Genomic DNA, 23,204 nt, shown 5'->3' with positions numbered 1-23,204 from the left:
GTCAGACTCTGAATCACCCTGGGGTGTCAGTGGTCACTCTTTGGGGTCATATTGAGGTTTCAGTCTGGGTCACTCTCTGAAATCACAGTCTGGCTCATTCTGTGCTGTTTCAGGACTCTGTGGACTCACTCACTAGATCACTCAGTAGTCACTAATGGAGTCGCTTTCCTGCTCTCTGGCACCCTTGGGTGTTATTCTGAGTCTCCAGCTTCATCATCTCATTCTTGTGTGTCTGATTCCTGACTGGTTGATTCTCTTGATCTCTGGTTTCTGACTGTTACACTTTTCTGTTTCCTCTGTCTCTGGGTTTACTTCCCACTTTGACTGGAGTTTGAACAATGTTTTACCTCTATCTCAATTGGAGACATTAAAATTGCAAAGCTCGTCAGATGGTTACATTGGCATATTACGTTGCTTCCATTGGAACTAATAGAGAAGCAGCCCTCAGAGGACCAGAAACTTCCCTCTTCTGTTATCTTTAAATAAACGCAGTCAGCCTTCTCGTGATCTTTGGTATCCTGCATGAAGGAACAAACCTCGTTAAACAGCCTGAATCTACCACAGATTTAAATATTCCCAGCTCTCTGAACCGCAGCCATACAGAAAGCAACCAGACAATGAGGACACAGTAACCTCCTCGAGATAGGAAGTTAAAATGTAAGAACATGTTTCATACCATTATGGAAGCAACACGAGCAAAATCTCCCTCTACACTGTCCCCAACAAAAGTGTTCCAGACAGGGACAGTGTAGGGTTAGATACAGAGTAAATCTTTCTCCACACTGCCCCATAAAACATCCCAGGACACGGACATACAGGATTAGATACAGAGCAAAGCTCCTTCTATGCTGTCCCAGTCAAAGATTCCCAGGAAAGCAACAGCACTGGGTTAGACATAGGTAAAAGAGCTCTCTATGCTGTCCAATCCTTCATCTTGAACCATTGCAGTTCCTGATGCATGACAAGCCTGAAAGTCACCCTTACAAACCTGGTTGAGTTTCAGTGTAAAATTGACCATTTCTGTCAGGTCCTGGCTGGCTGCTTTGTTACTGATTCTGGCTGTTACCACTTTGGAGTTTAACCAGCCTGTTCCTTCAGTTGCTTCCAATTGCTTGACGCCATCTTTACGGATCTCGCTGTTCAAAATGGATTCCATGTCGCTGAATACAAAGAAGGAGACTGCAGCAAAGTCTGGGGGAACAAAGTGATTTGGACTTTGGGTGAGTGTCAAGTCATTTGAAATAATGTGGCAACATCAGTTGATCTAGCTATAAGTCCAATTCCACAGCTCATTGTGTCCATTCCAATGATGGATTGTAGAATTGTTCCAAATATTGAAGCAAAGCAATTTTAAACATTGCAAAAAATGTATGAGTTGCTCAGCAGCACAGAAGCTGGATATGGCTGAAAAAGTAGAAATAGCTTTCTGCCTTGCACTCATCAGGACAGAATTGCAAGAATACCAAATCTCAGAGGAAACAACAGTTTGTACTGCATGAGAAGAGGTGGGAAAATTTTGACCAGTATTGACTTATTGCCGCAAGAGCTCACAAGCATATATGTGGACTTTAATTTAGACAGCATCTTTCATGATATCAGGATTTCCAAAAACACTCTGCAGCCAATTAAATACTTTTGAAGTATAGTCATTGGAGTCATGTCAGCCAATATATGCAGAAATTTCAACAAACACCAATGAGATAATGAGTAAGTAACCTACATTTAGTAAATATCAATTCGTGTGATATTTATAAACTAAGAACCTACAATTTCACTGCTGTGATGAACTTATCACTTACTGACAAGTTGTAGAATATTACAAATGGGACTTTGGGTGTTGAAGTGACTGATAGTTTTATACACATTATGCACAAATATAAAGATTAAATTACTCAGAGACAGACTTCATTCATAGTGATTGAAACTGGATGTCTCCCCTGTTGGGAACTGCTTTTACAATAGGAGCTCTCTCTCTGAACATGACAGAGCTTCCACATAGAGGGAGATACAGACTAATGATGATCTACTTCTGGAGATACAATACTAACAGCTAAATTACACATATTTAATCCTGTAAGTCTCACTGACACACTAACATTGTGTTTCCCTTGTGCTGCTTTTTACTTCTAGCCAAAAACCTTATTTGATGATCCTTCCACAATATAATCCCTCCCCACTGATATCGCTGATTCCTTAATAAATATTGCAACCCCCTTCCTCTTCTATCCTTCTCTGTCTCATCGAAATACCCAATAACAAGAAACATTGAGCTGCCAATCCTGTCCATCCTTCAGTGAAATTATAGCATGATGTCAAACTTCCATCTGCCTGTCTGTGCTCTCAATGTGTCTGTCTTATTCCTCAGTCTCCTTGCATCAAAATATATTCCACTTGGCCTCGTTTCATTGTTGTCTGTCCTTTCCTAAGCAGCCAGTTTCCTCGACCTTCCAGACTCACCCAATAATATTTTAATTCCCTTTTCTCTCCCCTTGTTCAAAAGCTGCTTGTCAGGATCCCATCTCCTTGCCAATCTAATTTAAATTCACCATTAAAAGCATTAGCAGACCCCTCCCAGAAACAGTCTCCATGCCTCAGGAATCTAAAACCCTCCCTCCTCCATCAGTTCTCCAGCCATGCAATCATCTGCTTGATCCTTCAATTCTTATACTCATGGGGTAACTGTGTGTCATTGGGAAGAACCCAGAGATTACTATCTTTAAGTCCTGTTTTTCACTTTACTACCTAACCCCCCAAAGTCTGTTTGCATGACTCATATTTTTTCTTCCGATGCCATTGGTCCTGATGTGGATCATGATCTCTGGTGGATCATCCTTCCTTCAGAATTCCTTTCAGCCATTTCATGACATCCTTGACCCAGGCACTCAGGAGAAGATGTGTCACCTGGAATCCTGTCTCCAGCCACAAAGTCTCTGTGTGCTCCCTCACTAGCAAATCCCTGACCACTAATAACCTTTCACACTTCTTTAGTCCTCACCCCACCTCAGCCGTCAAACAGCTACACTGTGTTGGCTCTGACTGGCCTCCACAGAAGAATTCCCACTCTCACCGTTTCTCAAGACCAAGAAATAATTTTGAAGCCAAATGCACAACTTGGAGCACATGAGGAATGTTTGGGAATTCTGGGTTTATATTTTATAAAGTTAAGAAGGATGAGGGGGGACCTAGTTAAAACTTACAGAATACTGAATGGCATGGACAAAATAGATGTTGGGAAGAAGTTTCCATTGGTAGGAGAGACTACTTCTGGAGATACAACACTTACAGCAAAATTACACATATTTAATCCTGTACCTCTCACTGATATACCAACAATGTGTCCTACAGCATATCCTTAGAATAAAGGGAAGTCGCTTTAGAAGGAGATAAGGAGAAACTTCTTCGGCCAGAATCTATGGAATTCATTGCCACAGAAGGCTGTGGAGTCCAGGTCATTGAATATATTTAAGACTGAGATAGATAAATTCTTGAGTATCAAGGGGATCAAGGGTTATGGAGACAAAGCAGGAGAATAGGGTTGAGAAACCTGTCAGCCATGATGGAATGGCGGCGCAGACTCAATGGGCTGAATGGCTCAATTGTTTTATTGAGCAGGAATAGACCATTCAGCCCATTGAAGTCTCTCAGTCAATAGATTTGCAGCTAACCTAATTGTGACCTTAACTCCACTTTCTAGCCTGTCTCCTCCCCATCCTCCAATGACCTTTGACAATCAAACCTCTGTTCTTAAGTAATGACCCACCTCCACTTTTCATTGGAGCAGGGAAATCTAAAAACTAATGACCATCTGAGAGCTGAGACACCTCATCCACTCCCTTCCCAATGGGAGACCTGCGGCCCCTAGTTCTAGATGAATGGGATTAGTTTGCCTAGTTTATTTTATTCATTCCCAGGATGAGGGTGTCATTGTCTTGGTCTTCATTTTTTGCTTATCCCACATTGCTCAAGGACATTTCAGAGTCAAAAACACATTGCTATGTGTCTGGAGTAACATGAAGACCAGACCAGGGAAGGAGGGCATTAGGACATTAGTGAACCAGATGGGTTTTTCCCCAACAATCAACAATAAATTCAGGTCATCATCAGACTCTTAATTCCAAATTTTTATTGGAGTCAAATTCCACCATTTGTCAGGGCAAGATTGAACTCGGGTCCACAGAACATTACATGGGTCTCTGGATTAACAACCCAGCAATAATACCACCAGGCCAATGCATCCCGCAGTTGGTTGGATGCAGAGTAATGTCAACAATGTGGGTTTAATTTCTGCATTAACTGAGGTTATCACGAATGTCATTCCTTCTCAATCTCTCCCCTTCTCTAAGGTGTGATGACTCACAATTTAAAACAGCACCTGTCACCTCTTTCTAATAAACAGTTAGCCTGTGGTCTGGTAGGACAATGATGACGTTATCTTTAGTTCTCGATTTCCCTACAAGGGAAATCAGTCTGTCCAGTCGAATCCCTACATGTTTCAGAATTATCACCGCTCATTTTTCTGTGCTCCAATGAGGATTGATCTATCTCCTCAGGAGACAAATTCCATGAAGGGAAAGAAGGAAGAGAGGAGAAACTATTTTAAACACACAGTGTTGGAAAATACAAATTTGGTTGCAAAAGAAACTAAACATTTACCAGAATTCTTTGATCCCATGACCGTTCTCCAGTTTATCTCCATGGTGTTATTCTGGATCTCGATTCTTGCCAAGTCGTCTGGCATATTTTGATTACCAAACACCTGGATCTTGCCAGCTAAAATTAAAGATAAGTCCTTGTGAAGGATGCAGTGCCTTTGGAAACCCCATGCCTCTTTCTCTCTCACAGATTTACATGTCTTTGATGTTATTTGATGATTCATTCTGAGCCTACCTAGATACTCATAGCCTCCCTGCATTGTCATTCTGCACTTTGCCCCCTCAGCCTGAGACAGTAAGCTCATTATTTCTGAAGGAGAATCATATCAGATTCGAAGCATAAACACTTTCTCACTTCACAAAACCTACTGAGTTTCTCCAGCACTCTCTGTGTTTGTTGTCGAACATATTCTTTTGTTTGTGGGGAATGTATCACTGTCCATGAATGTATGTCGCTTCTCGTGCAAGTAAATGAGCTATGTTGCAAGGCCAACTCACTATCTTACAATGGTTATTGGCATATCTATTAGCACATTCTGGACATTCCACCCAGCAGCCAACTGAGCAATGTTATGTTTGAATTTCAATGTCAGTGCAGAATTTGGCACAGAGCCTACACATCTCAGCAAGTAGCTGATTGAATCAAACAGGATGTTCCTCCTATTGATAACATAGACCTCACCCAAACAGCTTACATTTGCAAAACCCAAAACAAAATGTCTATTGTTCAATGTGATTCTGCAATTGGGCAGCAGTTGCTTAACAGTCTCAAGGAATCTTGACTTCATGTTTTATATGAAAGTCTCTGGCAGTATAATGCTCCCTCAGAACTGTTGTGGAATCGTCCTCCTCAATCCTGTGTCAAAGCCTCTGCAGTGAGACATGAGCCCCTGATCTTCCGACTATGAGGCATTAAAATTACCCACTGAGACCCAGAAGAAATAGTCCAAACGCAGAGCACAGCACAGGAGATAGAAACCTGTTCTCAAACAATATTCACACACCATCACTTTCCCAATTGACACTGTTGAATTTGAAAGGATGAGGGATGAGATAATTGAAACTTCCTGAATCCTGACAGCACAAGATAGAGTGGGTGGCATAGTGGTTCAGTGGTTAGAATTACTGCTTCGCAGCGCCAGGGACGTGTATTTGATTCCACCCTTGGGCACTGTCTGTATGGAATATGCACATTCTCCCGGGTGAAAGTATGGGTTTCCGTTGGGCTTCCTCCCACAGTCCAAAGGTGTGCAAGTTAAGTGGATTGGCCTGTAGTCTTTAGGGATGTGTAGATCAGGTATATTAGTCATGGAGAATGCAGGGTTATAGGGAAAGGGTAAGGGTTGAATCTAGTTCAGATGTTCTTAGAACATAGAACAATACAGTGCAGAACAGGCCCTTCGGCCTTCGATGTTGTGCCGACCAGAGGATTGGTATGGAATTGTTGGGCTGACTGGCCTGTTTCCACACTGAAGGAGTTATATATATATGATTCTATGGAGCGGGCGTGGAGAAGATGTTTTCACCAGTCGGAGAGACTTGGACCCGAAGGCGCAGCCTCGGACTGAAGGGATGACCTTTTAGAACTGAAATGAGGAGGAATTTCTTCAGCCAAAGAGTGGTGAATCTGCTCAACTCACTGACACAGATGGCTATGGAGACTAAGTCATTGAGTATCTTTAAGTCAGAAATAAATAGATTCTAGAATAGTAAGGAGATCAAAATGTGATGATGCTGTCCCTTTAACAAGGTTATGTTGTCCTTTTTTTCTCAGAGCTGTCATAAATGCAGAGTTGCTGAGAAGTTTGGCTTCGATGGGTTTTAGGGCCAATTTGATTATACCTAATAGATACTGCCACAGACAAAAGACTTTCAAATTTAAAAGCCCACTTGTACAATGAAAGGGGAGTAGCCAGTTTGGTTTGGTTTGGGTTTTAGCAGTCTGGCTGTTCCGGGAAAGCAGTCAGTCAGTTTTGAGCTGCTGGTCCAAGAAACTGATAGATGGAAGAAGGTGTTCCATTTTGAATCTCTCTGCCATTTCTCTCTCTCCTGTAAGACCCTGTATCTGATTTTACTTTTTGTGCCAAGGGGTGTTAATGGAGATTGTTGCAAGTAGTTGGAATAGCATCATTAAGTTGGAATAGCCTGTTGGTTTTTCGGATAGGGTAAGTTATTCTATATTCTGTTCTCCTTCCTTTATGTTTCATTTGGTAATCTTGCAAATTAACTCTGCTTGTTTAAAACTAAGTGGTTGGGCCATCTGCATCACTCCTGGAATATCCGCATTAAACCTGCTTAAAACAACGAGCAAAGTTTCGCTCCAGGCTGCTTTCTTGAAATGTTTTAAGGGGGTCTGGTCTGGTCCGTAACAAAAGGTTACAGGGAGAAGGCAGGAATGGTCTAATTATGTTTCTATATCCTCTGGTCTCGTGCACAGAAACAGGAACCCAAATTGAAATCAATTTTCTTAGCCCTGTTTCTGTGGAAATGTAATCATCAAATATAATTTAGGAACTTGCTCAACCCTATGACACAGCATCATGGACAATAATGTTTCTACATGTTCGTCAAAACAATTTTATGAAATATTGTTTGAAATTTTTAATCAGATGTGGCCATTTTAATTGACACATTTCTTTTAGTAAAGTGCCAATTGGCTTAGATAGTGCTGACCATAAAACCAGAAATAAACAACCTTTCCGTTTACTAAAAAATGACCTCTGTGTCAATTTGACATCTCAAGGGTTAGCAATTGTACTGAGTAATATTTTACCGAAAGAGTCTTCTGAGATTGACTTTGTTTCTCCACTGGGCAAAGTCAAAGCAACAGCCATTGCCATATTCTCCAAGAGATCCAAGATGGTTGCTGTTACATTTAACCGTTGACTGGTCGTCATGTTCTGTAGCCGTGAATTCCTACTGAGGAGACCATTTGTAAAGTTTGCGATGGCCTAAGTATAGAAAGAAAAAGGTTTCTTGAACTAATGTGTCTGTTGTTTTCTCTTCTTATTTTCATTTTCTCTCATTCTCTTTCTCTCTGAACCATCTTCTCCTCCTTCCTCCTCAAATGTTTTTGTTTTCTGTCTTCCGTCTCCCACACTCCCTTCACTGTGATTGTCTTGGAACCTTCCTTCCCTCTCGCTTGCTCCCTGTTTCTACCTTCCACCCCTTCTGCCTGTAACTGTCAATTATCTGCGCTGAAAATGTGTTGCTGGAAAAGCACAGCAGGTCAGGCAGCATCCAGGGAACAGGAGAATCAACGTTTCGGGCATAAGCCCTTCTCCTGTTCCCTGGATGCTGCCTGACCTGCTGCGCTTTTCCAGCAACACATTTTCAGCTCTGATCTCCAGCTTCTGCAGACCTCACTCTCTCCTCAAACACTGTCAATTATCTGCCTCAATAAATTAGGGTAACGCTCCTTTCTCTTACTATTTGCTGAAAGATATCACAACAGCAGTGAGCGGCAATTTGAAATAAAAGAAACAGCCACAGTAAGCATTTTCATAGAATCACAGAACTTTGACAATGCCAAAGGAGGAAATTCAGCCCATTCAGCACCATTTCTGTTACCTGGAGCCAATCTCCTGTCTTGAACGTATTGCAAATTACCATTATTTGTTACCTTTCAACTGAAAGGCTTCCTAAGCCCGTTCCAGAATGCAGCTCAGCATCAATCCCATTGCTGTGGGCCTGCAATCACATGTAGCCCACACTGTTTTACCATTGGCATACATCACCCAGATCCTGCCTAACTTCCAATCTGTGATTTGAATGCTTCTGCCTTTACAATGGTCCTCTTTATACCAGCTTTACACATTGGTTAGTCCACTATTGCTGGAGGTTCTTATGGGCTACACAATGAACGTACATGACATATCCATCAAATATGAACATCCCATTGAATATTAAACCCATATTCATATTAAAAGATCCACTCTCCCTTCAGAAGGGGGGAGTTTGTGAAGGGGCCATCAACCTAGCATAAAGTATAGGTTTCTTTCCCCAAAGCATGTAGATCATCACAAACGGAGGATTATGATACCGGTTCACATTAATCACATTGTTACTTCAAGCTTGATCAAAGAAATAGAGTTTAAGTTGTGTTTTAAAGTGGGGGAATGAAATGCATTGTTGCCAAAATGGCTTGTGATTCAAAGGTACCAAGAAATGATACCGACTGTTGTAAAGACCAAGCACGTTCATCAATGTCCTTTCGGGAAGGAGACATGCCACCTTCACCCGATCTGGCCTACATGTGATTCCAGACCCACAGCCATGTAGTTGACTTTTAACTGCCCCCTGAACCATGGAATCCTACAGTATGGAAGAGGCCTTTCAGCCCATCGAGTCTGTACCACCTCAAAAATGGCCTCAGTTTCAAGGCAATTGAGGAAGGGAAATAATTATTAATCTTGTCAACAACGCCCACCCTCCATGAAAGAGTAAAATATACATAGGAAAGCAAGTCGAAGAGGATGCAAAGAGTCTGCAAAGGGATACAGATCAGTAAAGGAAATTGGCAGATGGAGACTAATGTGGGAAAACATGTGATTGCCCACTTTGGCAGAAAGAATAAAAATTCAGAACATCATTTGAATAGAGAAATATCATATGATGTTGCAGTACAAAGTGGTCTCAATCCCCTTGTACATGAATCATACAAAGTTATTGTAATGGAAGGTGGCGATGTGGAGGGAGGGCGCTGAGCTTGGAAGCGACGTCATTTGTGCCAAGGCTGGAGGCAAAAGTGAGATTGGTATCTGGAGGAGTCAAACAGACCCTGTCTGGAAAGAAGAAGTCTCTTTGGGGAAAGGAGGCTGAATGAGAAGGAGGAGTCAGACAAAGTATTTCTCAACTCATTGTAAACCATAGGCTTCATTCCATGTAAATACTTCCTCAATTAACCTTAATTTCCCTTCACTTTTGTTGTGACTTGATGGCAATGGAATAAAGAATTAATGTCTCAAGATCTTTGGACCATCTTCGAATGTCATGTTAAATGAGCAAGAGGATTCCCAACCCCTGTACTCAATGCTCTGACCAATAAAAGGAAAGCATACCAAATGCCTTCTTCATGATCCTATCTACTTGTGATTCCACTTTGTAGGAGCTATGAACCTGCACACCAAGGTCTTTTTGTTCAGCAACACTCCCATATACACTTACCATTAAGTGTATAGGTCCTGCTAAGATTTGCTTTCCCAAAATGCAGCACCTCACATTTATCTAAATTAAACTCCATCTGCCACTCCTCAGCCCATTGGTCCATCTGATCAAGATCCCATTGTAATTTGAGGTAATCTTCTTCGCTTCCCACTACACCTCCAATTTTGGTGTCATCTACAAACTTAACTATACCTCCTATGTTCATATGCAAATCATTTATATAAATGATGAAATGTAGTGGATCCAGCATCAACCCTAGTAACACTCCAATGGTCACAGGCCTCTGGTCTGAAAAGCAACCCTCTGTCTTCTACCTTCAAGCCAGTTCTATATCCAAATGGCTAGTTCTCCCTGCATTCCACGAGATCTAACCTTGCTAACCAATCTCCCATGGTGAACCTTGTCGAACACCTTGTCGAATATAGATCATGTCAACTGCTCTGCCCTCATCAATCCTCTTTATTACTTTTTCAAAAACTCAATCAAGTTCGTGAAACATGATTTCCCACGCACAAAGCCATGTTGACTATACCTAATCAGTCCTTGACTTTTCAAATACATGTACATCCTGTCCCTCAGGATTCCTTCCAACAATTTGCCCACTACCGGCGTCAGACACGCTAGTCTATAGTTCCCTGGATTTTCCTTATCACCTTTCTTAAATAATGGTACAACATTAGCCAACCTCTAGTCATCTGGCACCTCACCTGTGTCTATCAATGATACAAATATCTCAATAAGGGGCCCAGCTTCCTTTGCTTCCTGCAGAGTTCTAGGGTATACCTGATCAGGTCCTGGGGATTTATCCACCTTTATCCGTTTCAAGATATCCAGCACTTTGTCCTCTGTAATCTGGACATTTTTCAAGATATCACCATCAACTTTCCTACATTCAATATCTTCCATGTTCTTCTCCACGGTAAACACTGATGCAAATTACTCATTTAGTATCTCCCCATCTCCTGCGGCTCCACACAAAGGCTGCTTTGCTGATCTTTGAAGGGCCCTTTTTGCTCCCTAGTACCCTTTTATCCTTAATGTATTTGTAAAAACCCTTTGGATTCTCCTTAACCCTTTTTGCCAAAGCTATCTCATGTCCCTTTTTTGCCCTCCTGATTTCCCTCTTAAGTATATTCCTACTGCCTTTATACTCTTCTAAGGAATCACTCGATTTTTCCTGTCTATACCTGACATATGCTTCCTTCTTTTTCTTAACCAAACCCTCAATTTCTCTAGTCATTCAGCATTTCCAATGCCTACCAGCCTTTACTTTCACCTGAACAGGCATATACGGTCTCTGGACTCTCTTATCTCATTTCTGAAGGCTTCCCATTTTCCAGCCATCCTTTTTATGTGCAAACAGGTGCCTCAATCAGCTTTTGAAAGTTCTTGCCTAATACCCTCAAAATTAGCCTTCCTCCAATTTAGAACTTCAACTTTTAGATCTGGTCTATCCTTTTCCAACACAATGTTGAAACTAATAGAATCATGGTTGCTGGCCCCAAACCGCTCTCTCACTGACACCTCAGTCACCTGCCCTGCCTTATTTCCCAAGAGTAGGTCAAGTTTTGCACTTTCTCTAATAGGTACATCCACATACTGACTCAGAAGATTTTCTTGTACACTCTTAACAAATTCCTCTCCATCTAAACCCTGAACACTATGGCAATCCGAGTCTATGTTTGGAAAGTTAAAACCCCCTATTATAACCACCCTGTTATTTTTAGAGATAACTGAAATCTCTTCACAAATTTGTTTCTCAATTCCCTGTTAGCTATTAGGGGATCTATAATACAATCCCAATAAGGTAATCATCCCTTTCTTATTTCTCAGCTCACCCCCAAATAACTTCCCTGGATGCATTTCCAGGAATATCCTCCCTAAGTACAGCTGTAATGCTATCTCTTATCAAAAACTCCTCCTCCTCGCTTGCCTCCCTTTCTATCCTTCCTGTAGCATTTGTATCCTGGAACATTAAGCTGCCAGTCCTGCCCATCTCTGAGCCACATTTCTGTTATTGCTATGATATCCCAGTCCCATGTTCCTGATCATGCCCTGAGCTCATCTGTCTTCCCTGTTAGGCCTCTTGCATTTAAGTAAATGCAGTTTAATTTATCAGTCCTACCTTGTTCTCTGGTTTGTTCCTGCCTGCCCTGACTGTTTGACTTGCTTCTTTTCTCAACTGTACCAGTCTTAGATTGATCTCTTTCCTCAGTATCTCCCTGGATCCCACCTCGCCTCCCTACTACTTTAAATCTTCCAGAGCAGCTCTAGCAAATCTCCCTGCCAATATATTAGTTCCCTTCCAATTCAGGTGCAATTCATCATTCTTGTACAGATTCCAATGATCCAAAAATATGATTCATTCTCCCATATGCCAGCACCGGGAGTAATCCATATTACTACCGTCAAGGACATCTTTTCTAAATTCCTGCCTAACATTCTTTGTTCTCCCTTCAGAATCTCATCCTTTTCTCTTCCTTGTTGTTGGTTCCAATGTATACAATGACCTCCTTTTGGGCCCTCTCCCCTTTGAGAACATTCTGCACCCTCTCTGAGACATCCTTGATCCTGGCACCATGTAGGCAACACACCATTCTGATTTTTCGCTGCTGGCCGCAGAAACATCTGTCTGTGCCCCTAACTAGAGAGTCCCCTAACACAATTGATCACTTGGATATATCCCTCATTGCTTTAGAGCCATTCTTGATACCAGAAACTTGGCTGTTCATGCTACATTCCCCTGAATGTTGATCACCCCCTACATTTTCCAAAACAGCATACTTGTTTGAAATGGGGATAGCTACCGAAGACTCCTGTACTACCCACCTACCTCTTCTATCTTTCTTGGAGTTAACCCATCTACCTGACTGTATCTGCGGCTTTTCTTCCTTCCTATAACTGCCATCCATAACACCCCCAACTCCTGTAAATTCCTCATTACCTCCAACTGTTGCTCCAACTGATCCATTCGAACTGACCGGATTCACAACCAACAACATTTATTGCAGACATAATCTTCAGTAGACCTCTGCTCAAGTCCCACTTTCTCCAAAGATGCACAATAACATCTCTTAATTAGATGATTGGGAAAACTAGGTCAATTCTAAAAAAGAGAATTAAAAATTAAAGGGATTCACTGAAACTATACATGGTTGAGCTTGTAGCTGCATGCTTGTACTGTTTCACTCTGTGTATAAATGTAGGTCTATGTTAAGATTTGCTCCAGTCTCATTCTTCACTGACTGGCTTTGTACAATAGAACACAGTACCAGAAGCATGTCACGTTTGGAGAAAATAAAACACTGAGCCTATAAAACCTTACCTGGATATCGTCTGTGACGCTGAAATTCTGACAGACTTTATCAAGTAATCGGCGAGCTGATTCCATTATGAGGCAAGACTCATCACAATCATAGATTGGCTAGACAGTGGAATGAGACAATAGTTTAAAATCCCCCCTCTCATTAATAACCATCACTGAACAAGTCAACCTACGAAATCCACCAAACCAACAGTCCGAAGAGCAAAAGCCTGGAGAATCAACTTTGTATTGTCTAGAAATAGGGGATGTGGCATTGCTTGTGTCGCTAGTGGTAACACTGGGATTGTACCAGATATTGACGTATGGTTCTATCCCAGAGGAGAAAGTGAGGACTGTAGATGCTGGAGATCAGAGTTGAAGAGTGTGGTACTGGAATAGCTCAGCTAGTCAGACAGCATCCAAGGAACAAGAGAATTGACGTTTCTGGCATAAGCCATTCATCAGGAAAGGGCTGATGAAGGGCTTATGCCTGAAATGTCACCTCTCCTGCTCCTCGGATGCTGCCTGACCGGCTGTGCTTTACCAGTGCCACACTCTTCAACTCTATCCCAAGGGAGTTCACGGCATCAGTATTGGGGTACCTTGTTGGTATGGGATGTGAGCAAGTACCTTCTGAAGAAAGAAACAAACAAACACAGAAAATATGTCGTATCCTTCATTCCCTTCAGACATTAAAAACATTTTACAACTAATTGTTTAAAATTTATCTGTTTATGCGAAGTAGGTGTCACTGATTAGAGCAGTATTTATTATTCATTCCCCATACGTAAATGCCTCGAGAAGGTGATGGTGAACTTCTTTCTTGAATTCTTGCAGTCCATCTAATGTAGGGGACACCTGGAGTGCTGTTCATGGGGAAGGGGCACAGTGTGTTCCAGTATTTGGACTCAGTTACAGCAAGGAAACAGCAATAAAATTCCATGTCAGGATGGTGTGTGATGTTTCCAGCTGTCAGTTGCCCCTGTCCCTGGGGTGACAATTTTCCAAGGTGCTGCTGTTGGAGCCTTGGTGAGTTCTGCAGTGTACCTTGTTAATAGTACACTGTCCTCCCACAGTGCATCACTGGTGGAGGAAGAGAATATTGAAGGTGGTGGATGGAAAGCCAAAAGAAAGGCTGCTCTCTTCTGAATGGTCTTATCCCCAGCCTCCTTTTCTTTATCTCTCAGCCCCTTTAGGCACCCGTCCACATTCCTGATGAAGAGCTTATGGTTGAAAAATTGACTCTCCTGCTTTTTGGATGCTGTCTGACTGGCTGTGCTTTCCCAGTGACACACTTTTTGACTCTGATCTCCAGTATCTGCAGTCCTCACTTTCTCCTAGGAAATATGGCAGCCAATATTCACAGAGGAAGTTCCCAAAAACAGCAACACCAAATAATCAGATAATGATAAACTGTTTAATGTTTCAATTGAGGGCTAAATCTTGATTTAGACATGACTGGAACTCCCTTATGCTTTCCCCACAGAAACACCACTGAGACCTTGGTTAAAAATCATACAACTGCAAGTTATCGTCCCAACAGGTTGATTTGGTACTACTAGCGAAGCGCTCCGAAAGCTAGTATACTGTTGGACTATAACCTGGTGTTGCCTGATTTTTAACTTTGTTCTACTAGCCAAACACCGGCAGCTCTCCATCACTGTGATATTGGTTCAACCTGAGGATGCACATGAGATATGGGTTTAACATCTCATTTGAAAGTTGAACCTATGATCAAGAAAACTTGATACTGCCTGGGGAAGATTGGCTTACCAACTAATGAAGTGGGGGATCAAGTTGGGGGCTGTTGGGGGGTGGGAGGTGAGCATAAATTTGATGATTATTTAGTGGTTGAGTTGCCCTTATCAGAGCAGGGCATAAGCTTCCAAATGAAGTCTCTTTTAATTTGAACATTCTGATGCGAGGTAACAGTGAAGTGCTAGTTTGCTGTGAAAGTACCTGCTGAAAATGTTATTTTCTTTCGTTCAACCTTTTAAATCTGCAATCTGTGACCATTATAATCATCATGTAGCTATTTCAAATACATGCTCATGTTCAATCAAAAATCATGGGTACAAAGAAATGGACCCCATTAAGCAGATGAACCTTTTCAGCGAGTCAGTTTGAGAATGGAACAATATGGGTCACGTACCTGTACAAGGGTGGAATTGTTTGGCTTTTCTGGGTTGGGACAGTTGAGAGGTTGCACTGTAAAAATTAAAATAGTTAAGAGATATTTCAACATTAGTACCAGTTCAAAACTTTTCTTCAGGAGGGTTACACCTGAACTGTTGACTTCTGTACCTCCTGATGCTGCCTTGCTTGCTGTGTTCTTCCAGGCTCCTGCCTGTCTCTCTTGGATTCCAGCATCTACAGTTTCTTTTTGTCTCTAACCCAGTTCAAAACTTTGTCATCTTTCTACTATGGATTTTGGATGCCCATCTCACTGGGCAGATAGAGCCCAGTTTTGATATCTCAGCTGAAGGATGCTCCTCCAGTAGGGCAGCACTCCCTCAGCACAACACTGGGGTTTGGCAGGGAAAGAGCATCAGATTAGATTACACTCTCAAATCCTGGCATGGTATTTCATACCAACGCCCTTCTGACCCAGAGTGGTAATAAATGAGCCAAACTGGCATATACGATACTAACAAGCCTGCTGACATACTAGTCCGAATTATAGATTAATGAAGATCAGTTTTTAGACATACATTAACTCCTGTAATTCTGTCAAAGCAGGACTTAGTACATGTGGGAAGACCCTGTAAATAAAATTTGCTTCACAGGGTCAGACTTGTGATTCTTGGCAAACAGCAACTACAGATGAATTTAATTTGATTTCAGCTCCTAATATCCTAAATCCCTCGCCATTGCCCGTTCTGACCCCCTCCTCCCCAGAACTGACCTCACAGTCATCGCCAGTTGGCTGAAGTTCCTCAGACAAGGCCCCAAAGGTGAGGCCTCTGGCTCAAGTTCCCATATTTCAGGCATCTATGGTCCATCAGGAAGCAACCTGTGCACCAGGAACCAAGGCCTCGTAATGAGCCCAAATTAATTTCTCCCCACAAATGTGTAGCATTAACCCCCCATAAGCACACCCACCCTAATCTCCAGTGTCAATAATCATTTGCATGCAGCTCTCTGTATCAATCATTGCCTTCACCTGTACAGGTCCCTTGTGTTTGTTCTGGCACTGGCTGAAATCCTGCCCGACAGATACAGCGGTAACTCCCCAAGGAGTTATGACAGGTTGCGTCCGTGCCACACACATCTTCATTCTCACACTCGTCCACATCTGAAGTGAAGAGGAAAAGATGTCACAGCAACTGCTCCCGAACTGGACTGAACAGACTTGTACTATACGGACTCCCACTGGATCAAAACTTGGTAATTTGGTGTTAATAATCTACGTTACATAAAATTTCCAGCACAAAAACTGGACATTCGGTCCATTAGATGGATAGTGGTCTTGATGCTCCATCTAAGAGTCTCCTTCAACACTGTCTCACACTATCAACACAGCTTGCTATTTCTTTTTCCCTTGTGTACTCATCTACCTCAAGCATTCATGCTCAATTATTCCATGCCATAGCAAGCTCCACATTTTAACAATGTTTTGGGAAACACAATTTCTCCTCAACTCTTCACTGGGTTTATTAGTAACTATTAAATATATACATTCTCTTGGTTTGAACTGACCCCCATCTTAAGCTGGATTCTGACCCAGCAACATGAAGGAATGGCAATATGTTTCCAAATCAGGATGGGGTTTAGCTCAGAAGGTACATTGGTAGACTTTAGTTTCATTGTATTTCCTTGTATGCAGATTGTGGATATTATCTGGGATTCCCTTGTGCCATTTCATAAAAGAACAGTGTAGAAGAGTGGACTGTTTGTTACGTTAACAGGTGCATGTTTGTAAAGTGTATCTCTGTAAAAGTGTGCAAATATTGGCTTCGGTTCTACATTCAATTACTTAACTTTCTGGAAAATTGCATTTGTAAGTTTAATGGTCTCATATTCTTGTGCGTCTGGGTACTGGAGATGTGTGCATGATGTTTTGTCGAGCTGTTGTGGTGCATTTTGTAGATACTGCACATGGCACTGACAGTGGGCCAATGGTGGAAGCATGAATACTTAAGATTTTAGAGGAGAAAGTGAGGACTACTTAAGATTTTATCTGTGCCATTGATAACCAAAGCATTCGGTACTGCACTATGCTATGGTGTTCTAATGGAACACTGGATTAGCTGTAAGAGAGTGCATTCTGTCTTGATGACTTATTTTCACTTTGTTTCATGTACACATCCTCCCCTTTAGGGAATAATTGGGAAGGTTTAAAAGGAGTAGCAAGCTGATTATTAGCTTCCCAACTTCAATGTGTAGGCCCAAATTACTGAGCTTCTCATCATAGATCAACCCCTCCCCTCAGGAGGCACTCAGTGAAATTCCAGTGTGGAGTCTCCAAGGCAAGTACATCCTTCATTACAAAGGGCACCAAAACCATTAGTCATGGCTATTAAAGGAGATGGAACAGAGGCAGCTGGAGTTCAGATGCAGATGAACCATGATCTCACTGAATGAAGAGAGTGGCAGGAAGCTTTTTGTTTTGAAACACACCATGTATCGCACAGTCTTGGTGGGCCACAGCATCTATTAATGCGCTGTATTATTCTTTATTCTTTGTTTTCGTCAGTATTCCTCCAAATTTTCACTCGGACATGATTTAGAATTTAGTTTCTAATTTCTTTTGAATCCAGGACCATCCTCAAGAACTGACAACCTTATCACAAACAAGAGATTTGTGCTCTGGGAAGGCAGATGAGTTCAGGACATGGTTAGGAACATGGGACTGGGATATCATAGCAATTACAGAAACATGGCTCAGGGATGGGCAAGACTAGCAACTTAATGTTCCAGAATACAAATGCTACAGGAAGGATAGAAAGGGAGGCAAGAGAGGAGGGGGAGTGGTATTTTTGATAAGGGATAGCATTGGAGCTGTGCTGAGGGAGGATATTCCTGGAAATACATCCAGGGAAGTTATTTGGGTTGGACTGAGAAATAAGATCGGGATGATCACCTTTTTGGGATTGTATTATAGACCTCCTAATAGTCAGAGGGAAATTGAGAAACAAACTTATAAGGAGATCTCAGATATCTGTAAGAATAATAGGGTCGTTATGGTAGGGGATTTTAACTTTCCAAACATAGACTGGGACTGCTATAATGTTAAGGGTTTAGATGGAGAGGAACTTGTTAAGTGTGTACAAGAACATTTTATGATGCAGTATGTGGGTGTACCTACTAAAGAAGGTGCAAAACTTGACCGAATCTTGGGAAATAAGGCAGGGCAGGTGACTGAGGTGTCAGCGGGGGAGCACTTTTGTGCCAGCGACCATAGTTCTATGAGATTTAAAATCGTGATGGAAAAAGATAGACTAGATCTAAAAGTTGAAGTCCTAAATTGGGGAAAGGCCAATTTTGGTAGTATTAGAACTTTCAAAAGCTGATTGGGGGCAGATGTTCGTAGGTAAAGGGACGGCTGGAAATGGGAAGCCTTCAGAAATGAGATAACGAGAATCGAGTGAATCCTTAGAAGAATATAAAGGCAGGAGGAGTATACTTAAGAGGGAAATAGGGAGGGCAAAAAGAGGACATGAGATAGCTTTGGCAAATAAAATTAAGGAGAGTCCAAAAGGTTTTTACAAATACATTAAGGACAAAAGGGTAACTAGAGAGAGACTAGGGCCCCTCAAAGATCAGCAAGGCGGCCTTTATGTGGAGCCACAGAAAATGGGGGAGATACTAAATGAGTATTTTGCATCAGCATTTGCAGTGAAAAAGGATATGGAAGGTATAGACTGTAAGGAAATAGATGGTGACACCTTGCAAAATGCCCATATTACAGAGGAGGAAGTGCTGGATGTCTTGAAACGCATAAAGGTAGATAAATTCCCAGGAGCTGATCATGTGTACCCTAGAACTCTGTGGGAAGCTAGATAAGTGATTGCTGGGCCTCTTGCAGAGATATTTGTATCATCGATAGTCACAGGTGCCAGAAGATTGGAGGTTGACTAATGTGGTGCCACTGGTTAAGAAGGGCGGTAAAGACAAGCCAGGGAACTGTAGACCCCAGTGAGCCTGACGTCGGTGGTGGGCAAGTTGTTGGAGGGAACCCTGAGGGACAGGATGTACATGTATTTGGAAAGGCAAGGACTGATTCGGGATAGTCAACATGGCTTTGGGCGTGGGCAATCATGTCTCATAAACTTGATTGAGTTTTGTGAAGAAGTAAAAAAAAGGATTGATGAGGGCAGAGTGGTAGATGTGATCTATATGGACTTCAGTAAGGCTTTAAACAATGTTCCCCATGGGAGACTGGTGAGCAAGGTTAGATCTCACGGAATACAGGGAGAACTAGCCATTTGGATACAGAACTGGCTCAAAGGTAGAAGACAGAGGGTGGTGGTGGAGGGTTGTTTTTCAGACTGGAGGCCTGTGACCAGTGGAGTGCCACAAGGATCGGTGCTGGGTCCTCTCCTTTTTGCCATTTATATAAATGATTTGGATGTGAGCATAAAAGGTACAGTTAGTAAGTTTGCAGATGACACCAAAATTGGAGGTGTTGTGGACAGTGAACAGGGATACCTCAGATTACAACAGGATCTTGACGAGATGGGCAAATGGGCTGAGAAATGGCAGATGGAGTTTAATTCAGATAAATGCGAGGTGCTGCATTTTGGGAAAGAAAATCTTAGCAGGACTTATACACTTAATGGTAAGGTCTTAGGGAGTGTTGCTGAACAAAAAGACCTTGGAGTGCAGGTTCATAGCTCCTTGAAAGTGGAGTCGCAGGTAGATAGGATAGTGAAGAAGGCGTTTGGTATGCTTTCTTTTATTGGTCAGAGTGTTGTGTACAGGAATTAGGAGGTCATGTTGCAGCTGTACAGGACATTGGTTAGGCCACTGTTGGGATATTGCATGCAATTCTGGTCTCCTTCCTATCGGAAAGATGTTGTGAAACTTGAAAAGATTTACAAGGATGTTGCCAGGGTTGGAGGATCTGAGCTACTGGGAGAGGCTGAACAGAGGCTGGGGCTATTTTCCCTGGAGCGTCAGAGGCTGAGGGGTGACCTTTAGAGGTTTACAAAATTATGAGAGGCACGGATAGGGTAAGTAGACAAAGCTTTTTCCCTGGGCGGGGAGTCCAGAAATAGAGGGCATAGGTTTCGGGTGAGAGGGGAAAGCTATAAAAGAGACCTAAGGGGCAACTTTCTCACACAGAGGGTGGTACGTGTATGGAATGAGCTGCCAGAGGAAGTGGTGGAGGCTGGTACAATTACAACATTTAAGAGGCATTTGGATGGGTATATGAATAGGAAGGGTTTGGAGGGATATGGGCCGGGTGCTGGCAGGTGGGACTAGATTGGGTTGGGATATCCGGTCAGCATTGACGGGTTGGACCAAAGGGTATATGCTGTACATCTCTATGACTCTATGACACTCGTAAGGTTATTCTCCTTACCTTTACAAGTTGTTGCAATGCTGGAGGTCCCAGGATTGCGGGTAAACCCTTTACCACAGTAACACTCATAGCTCCCAACTGTGTTGCGACATGTTGCGGATGGATCACATTGTGGCCATGTACACTCATCAATATCTATGTAAACAGTGATGTTCGTTAATGGCTGGATCACCATTTTCTCAAATTACAAGCTAAGATACAGGAACATGAGCAGGGCGCTCGTCCCAACAATCCTGCTCCACCATTCAACAGGTAACCCAATTTTGGCATTGACTCCACTTTCCTGACAGGTCCTCATAATCCTTGTCAATTACTTAGCCGATCAAAAATCTATCGCATGCACCTTGAATAGAGAAACACAGAGAATTGGAGCAGGAGTAGGCCATTCGGCCATTCAAGCATGCTGTATCATTCAATATAATCATGGCTGATCATCCAACTGGCTTCTCTACACAGGGCATGCAGAGCCATGCAGCCATTTAGAAACTTAGAGGGTATGCCATGCAGGATATGGGGTAAGCTATTTAGGACTGAGGTGAGGAGAATTCTCTTCACCCAGAGAGTGGTGAGTCTGTGGAATTTGCCACCACAGAAACCAGTCAAGGCCAAAACATTGTAGGATTTCAAAAAGGAGCTGGGTATAGCATGTGGGGTGAAAGGGAACAAAGGATATTAGCGAGGTTTGAGAAGATTTGTAGCTCAGATTGAGGTTCTGGATGTAAGTTTGCTCGCTGAGCTGGAAGGTTCATTTCCAGACATTTCATCACCATACTAGGTATCATCTTCAGTGGGCCACCAGGTGAAGATGTTACCTAGTAGGGTGATGAACCATCTGGAAATGAACCTTCCAGCTCAGTGAGCAAACCTACATCCAAAACAAAGGATATGGAGGAAAAGTAGGAATATGCTACTGAGCCGGATAATCAGCCGTGATCTTAATAACACAGGCTTGAAGGGCCGAATGTCCTATTCCTGTTCCATGCTTCAATGATGACTGTGGCCTGCTGATAACCATGACAAGGTTCATTTCTTTCAGTCTGTGCTGAATAGCAAAGCCAGGCGGAAGTAACATGAGCAAAATACTGCTGATGCTGGAAATTTGAAAGGAAGTCAGAAAGTGCTGGAAAAGTTCTGTCAGCATCTGTGAAGAGAGAAACCAAATTAACATTTCAAGTCCCACATGTCTTTTCGTCAGATGAATCATGAGACTGTGTGTGGGACTGATAGGGAAAAGTACAAAAAGCCAAGGCAATATAACGCAGGGATACTGTGGGCATCTCGAGAAGGCTCGCAGTGAGTGTGCAGTATGGCAGTGAGCAAACATCCTGGTGCAGTCCATGAACTGGGTGTGTGTCCCTGAACACCCTTGAGTGTCCTTGCTGTGGCATTACATTGCTGTATGCTGGAACAGTGTTGAAATGCAGAAGTAAGTGGATCAGAGATTCAAAGGAGTTCTTCGAGGTTTGCGCATGTTGGCTGTCAATGTACATGGATGTAATGATTTGGAGGTGCCGGTGTTGGACTGGGGTGTACAAAGTTAAAAATCACATAACACCAGGTTATAGTCCAACAAGTCTATTTGGAAGCACTAGTTTTGGGAGTGCTGCTCCTTCATCAGGTGGTTATGGTGTATAAAATCGTAAGATATAGAATTTATAGCAAAAGTTTACAGTGTGATGTAACTGAAATTATACTTTGAAAGAGACCTGGATTGTTTGTTAAGTCTTCTAGTCTTTTAGAATGACCATGTTGGTTTCAGTTCTTTCATACGTAAATCCCAGAACTTTTTAAAAGTTACGTTCTCAAGTGAACTTTAACAATAGGTGCCATGTCAGCCCAGACAATGTATTGAAGGTCTGAGGTGCCCTGCGTGAGGCTGTCTGTGTCCCAATGTTCAGACTGATTCTAATCTAAAAAAGGGATTTACAGAATCCCTTGGTGACAATTTCATCCCTTACCATCAGCCGCACGCAAAAGGTAAAGCAAAACATCACCCAATCACAACTCAATGCCATCCATGCTCTCGAAGCCAATCACAACATTGTCATCAAACCAGCAGACAAAGGAGGAGCCATCGTCATTCAGAACAGAACAGATAACTGCAAGGAAGTGTACCGACAACTGAACATCCAGGAACACTACAGGCAACTACCAGCCAATCTGACCAAAGAGCACACCTGTGAACTAAACCTGTGAAGGAGCAGTGTTCTGAAAGCTAGTGCTTCCAGATAAATCTGTTGGATTATAACTTGGTGTTGTTTAATTTTGTATATGGATGTGAGGTGCATTTAGCCAGTAAGATATTGGTGCCTAGTGGCCGATATAGGGGTCCTTCACAGTCAGTGGCGAGCTGTAGTCACCAGGCCCTGTTCTGACTTCTGTATCAAGCATTCCTGACATCAAACTTATTTGGTACATTTGATCTAATAGGAAGCTGAATATTGATGAGGTGAGCAATGCTGTTAATCAGGCGTTTAACAAGCTACAATCCCTCTTCATTAGCAATCCATTCTGCCTGAATGGGAAACCCGTCTCGCAGTGTGGCAAACACATG

The 23,204-nt window shown here is 42.4% G+C and overlaps 1 protein-coding gene across 2 annotated transcripts in view; it reads right to left on the bottom strand.

Annotated features, from left to right (window-relative positions):
* The window catches only part of LOC122552191 (adhesion G protein-coupled receptor E3-like), a 68,650-nt gene that overhangs the window by 23,783 nt on the left and 21,663 nt on the right, over positions 1-23,204 (bottom strand). For both annotated transcript variants that reach the window (XM_087983399.1, XM_087983400.1), the window contains exons 4-11: positions 20,651-20,785; positions 16,286-16,417; positions 15,275-15,330; positions 13,144-13,242; positions 7,426-7,603; positions 4,654-4,770; positions 989-1,191; positions 348-518 (exon numbers count right to left, since the gene is read on the bottom strand). In XM_087983399.1, coding sequence (XP_087839525.1) covers positions 348-518; positions 989-1,191; positions 4,654-4,770; positions 7,426-7,603; positions 13,144-13,242; positions 15,275-15,330; positions 16,286-16,417; positions 20,651-20,785 — 1,091 coding nt within the window. The remainder of the gene's footprint in view (positions 1-347; positions 519-988; positions 1,192-4,653; positions 4,771-7,425; positions 7,604-13,143; positions 13,243-15,274; positions 15,331-16,285; positions 16,418-20,650; positions 20,786-23,204) is intronic.

This window comes from Chiloscyllium plagiosum, unplaced genomic scaffold (genome assembly GCF_037043375.1).
Source record: "Chiloscyllium plagiosum isolate Xiang-an unplaced genomic scaffold, Cpla_swu_hap1 HiC_scaffold_45, whole genome shotgun sequence".
NCBI classification, from domain to species: domain Eukaryota; kingdom Metazoa; phylum Chordata; class Chondrichthyes; order Orectolobiformes; family Hemiscylliidae; genus Chiloscyllium; species Chiloscyllium plagiosum.
Note: the sequence above shows the minus strand (reverse complement) of the source record. Positions and strands in the feature narration are given on the sequence as shown.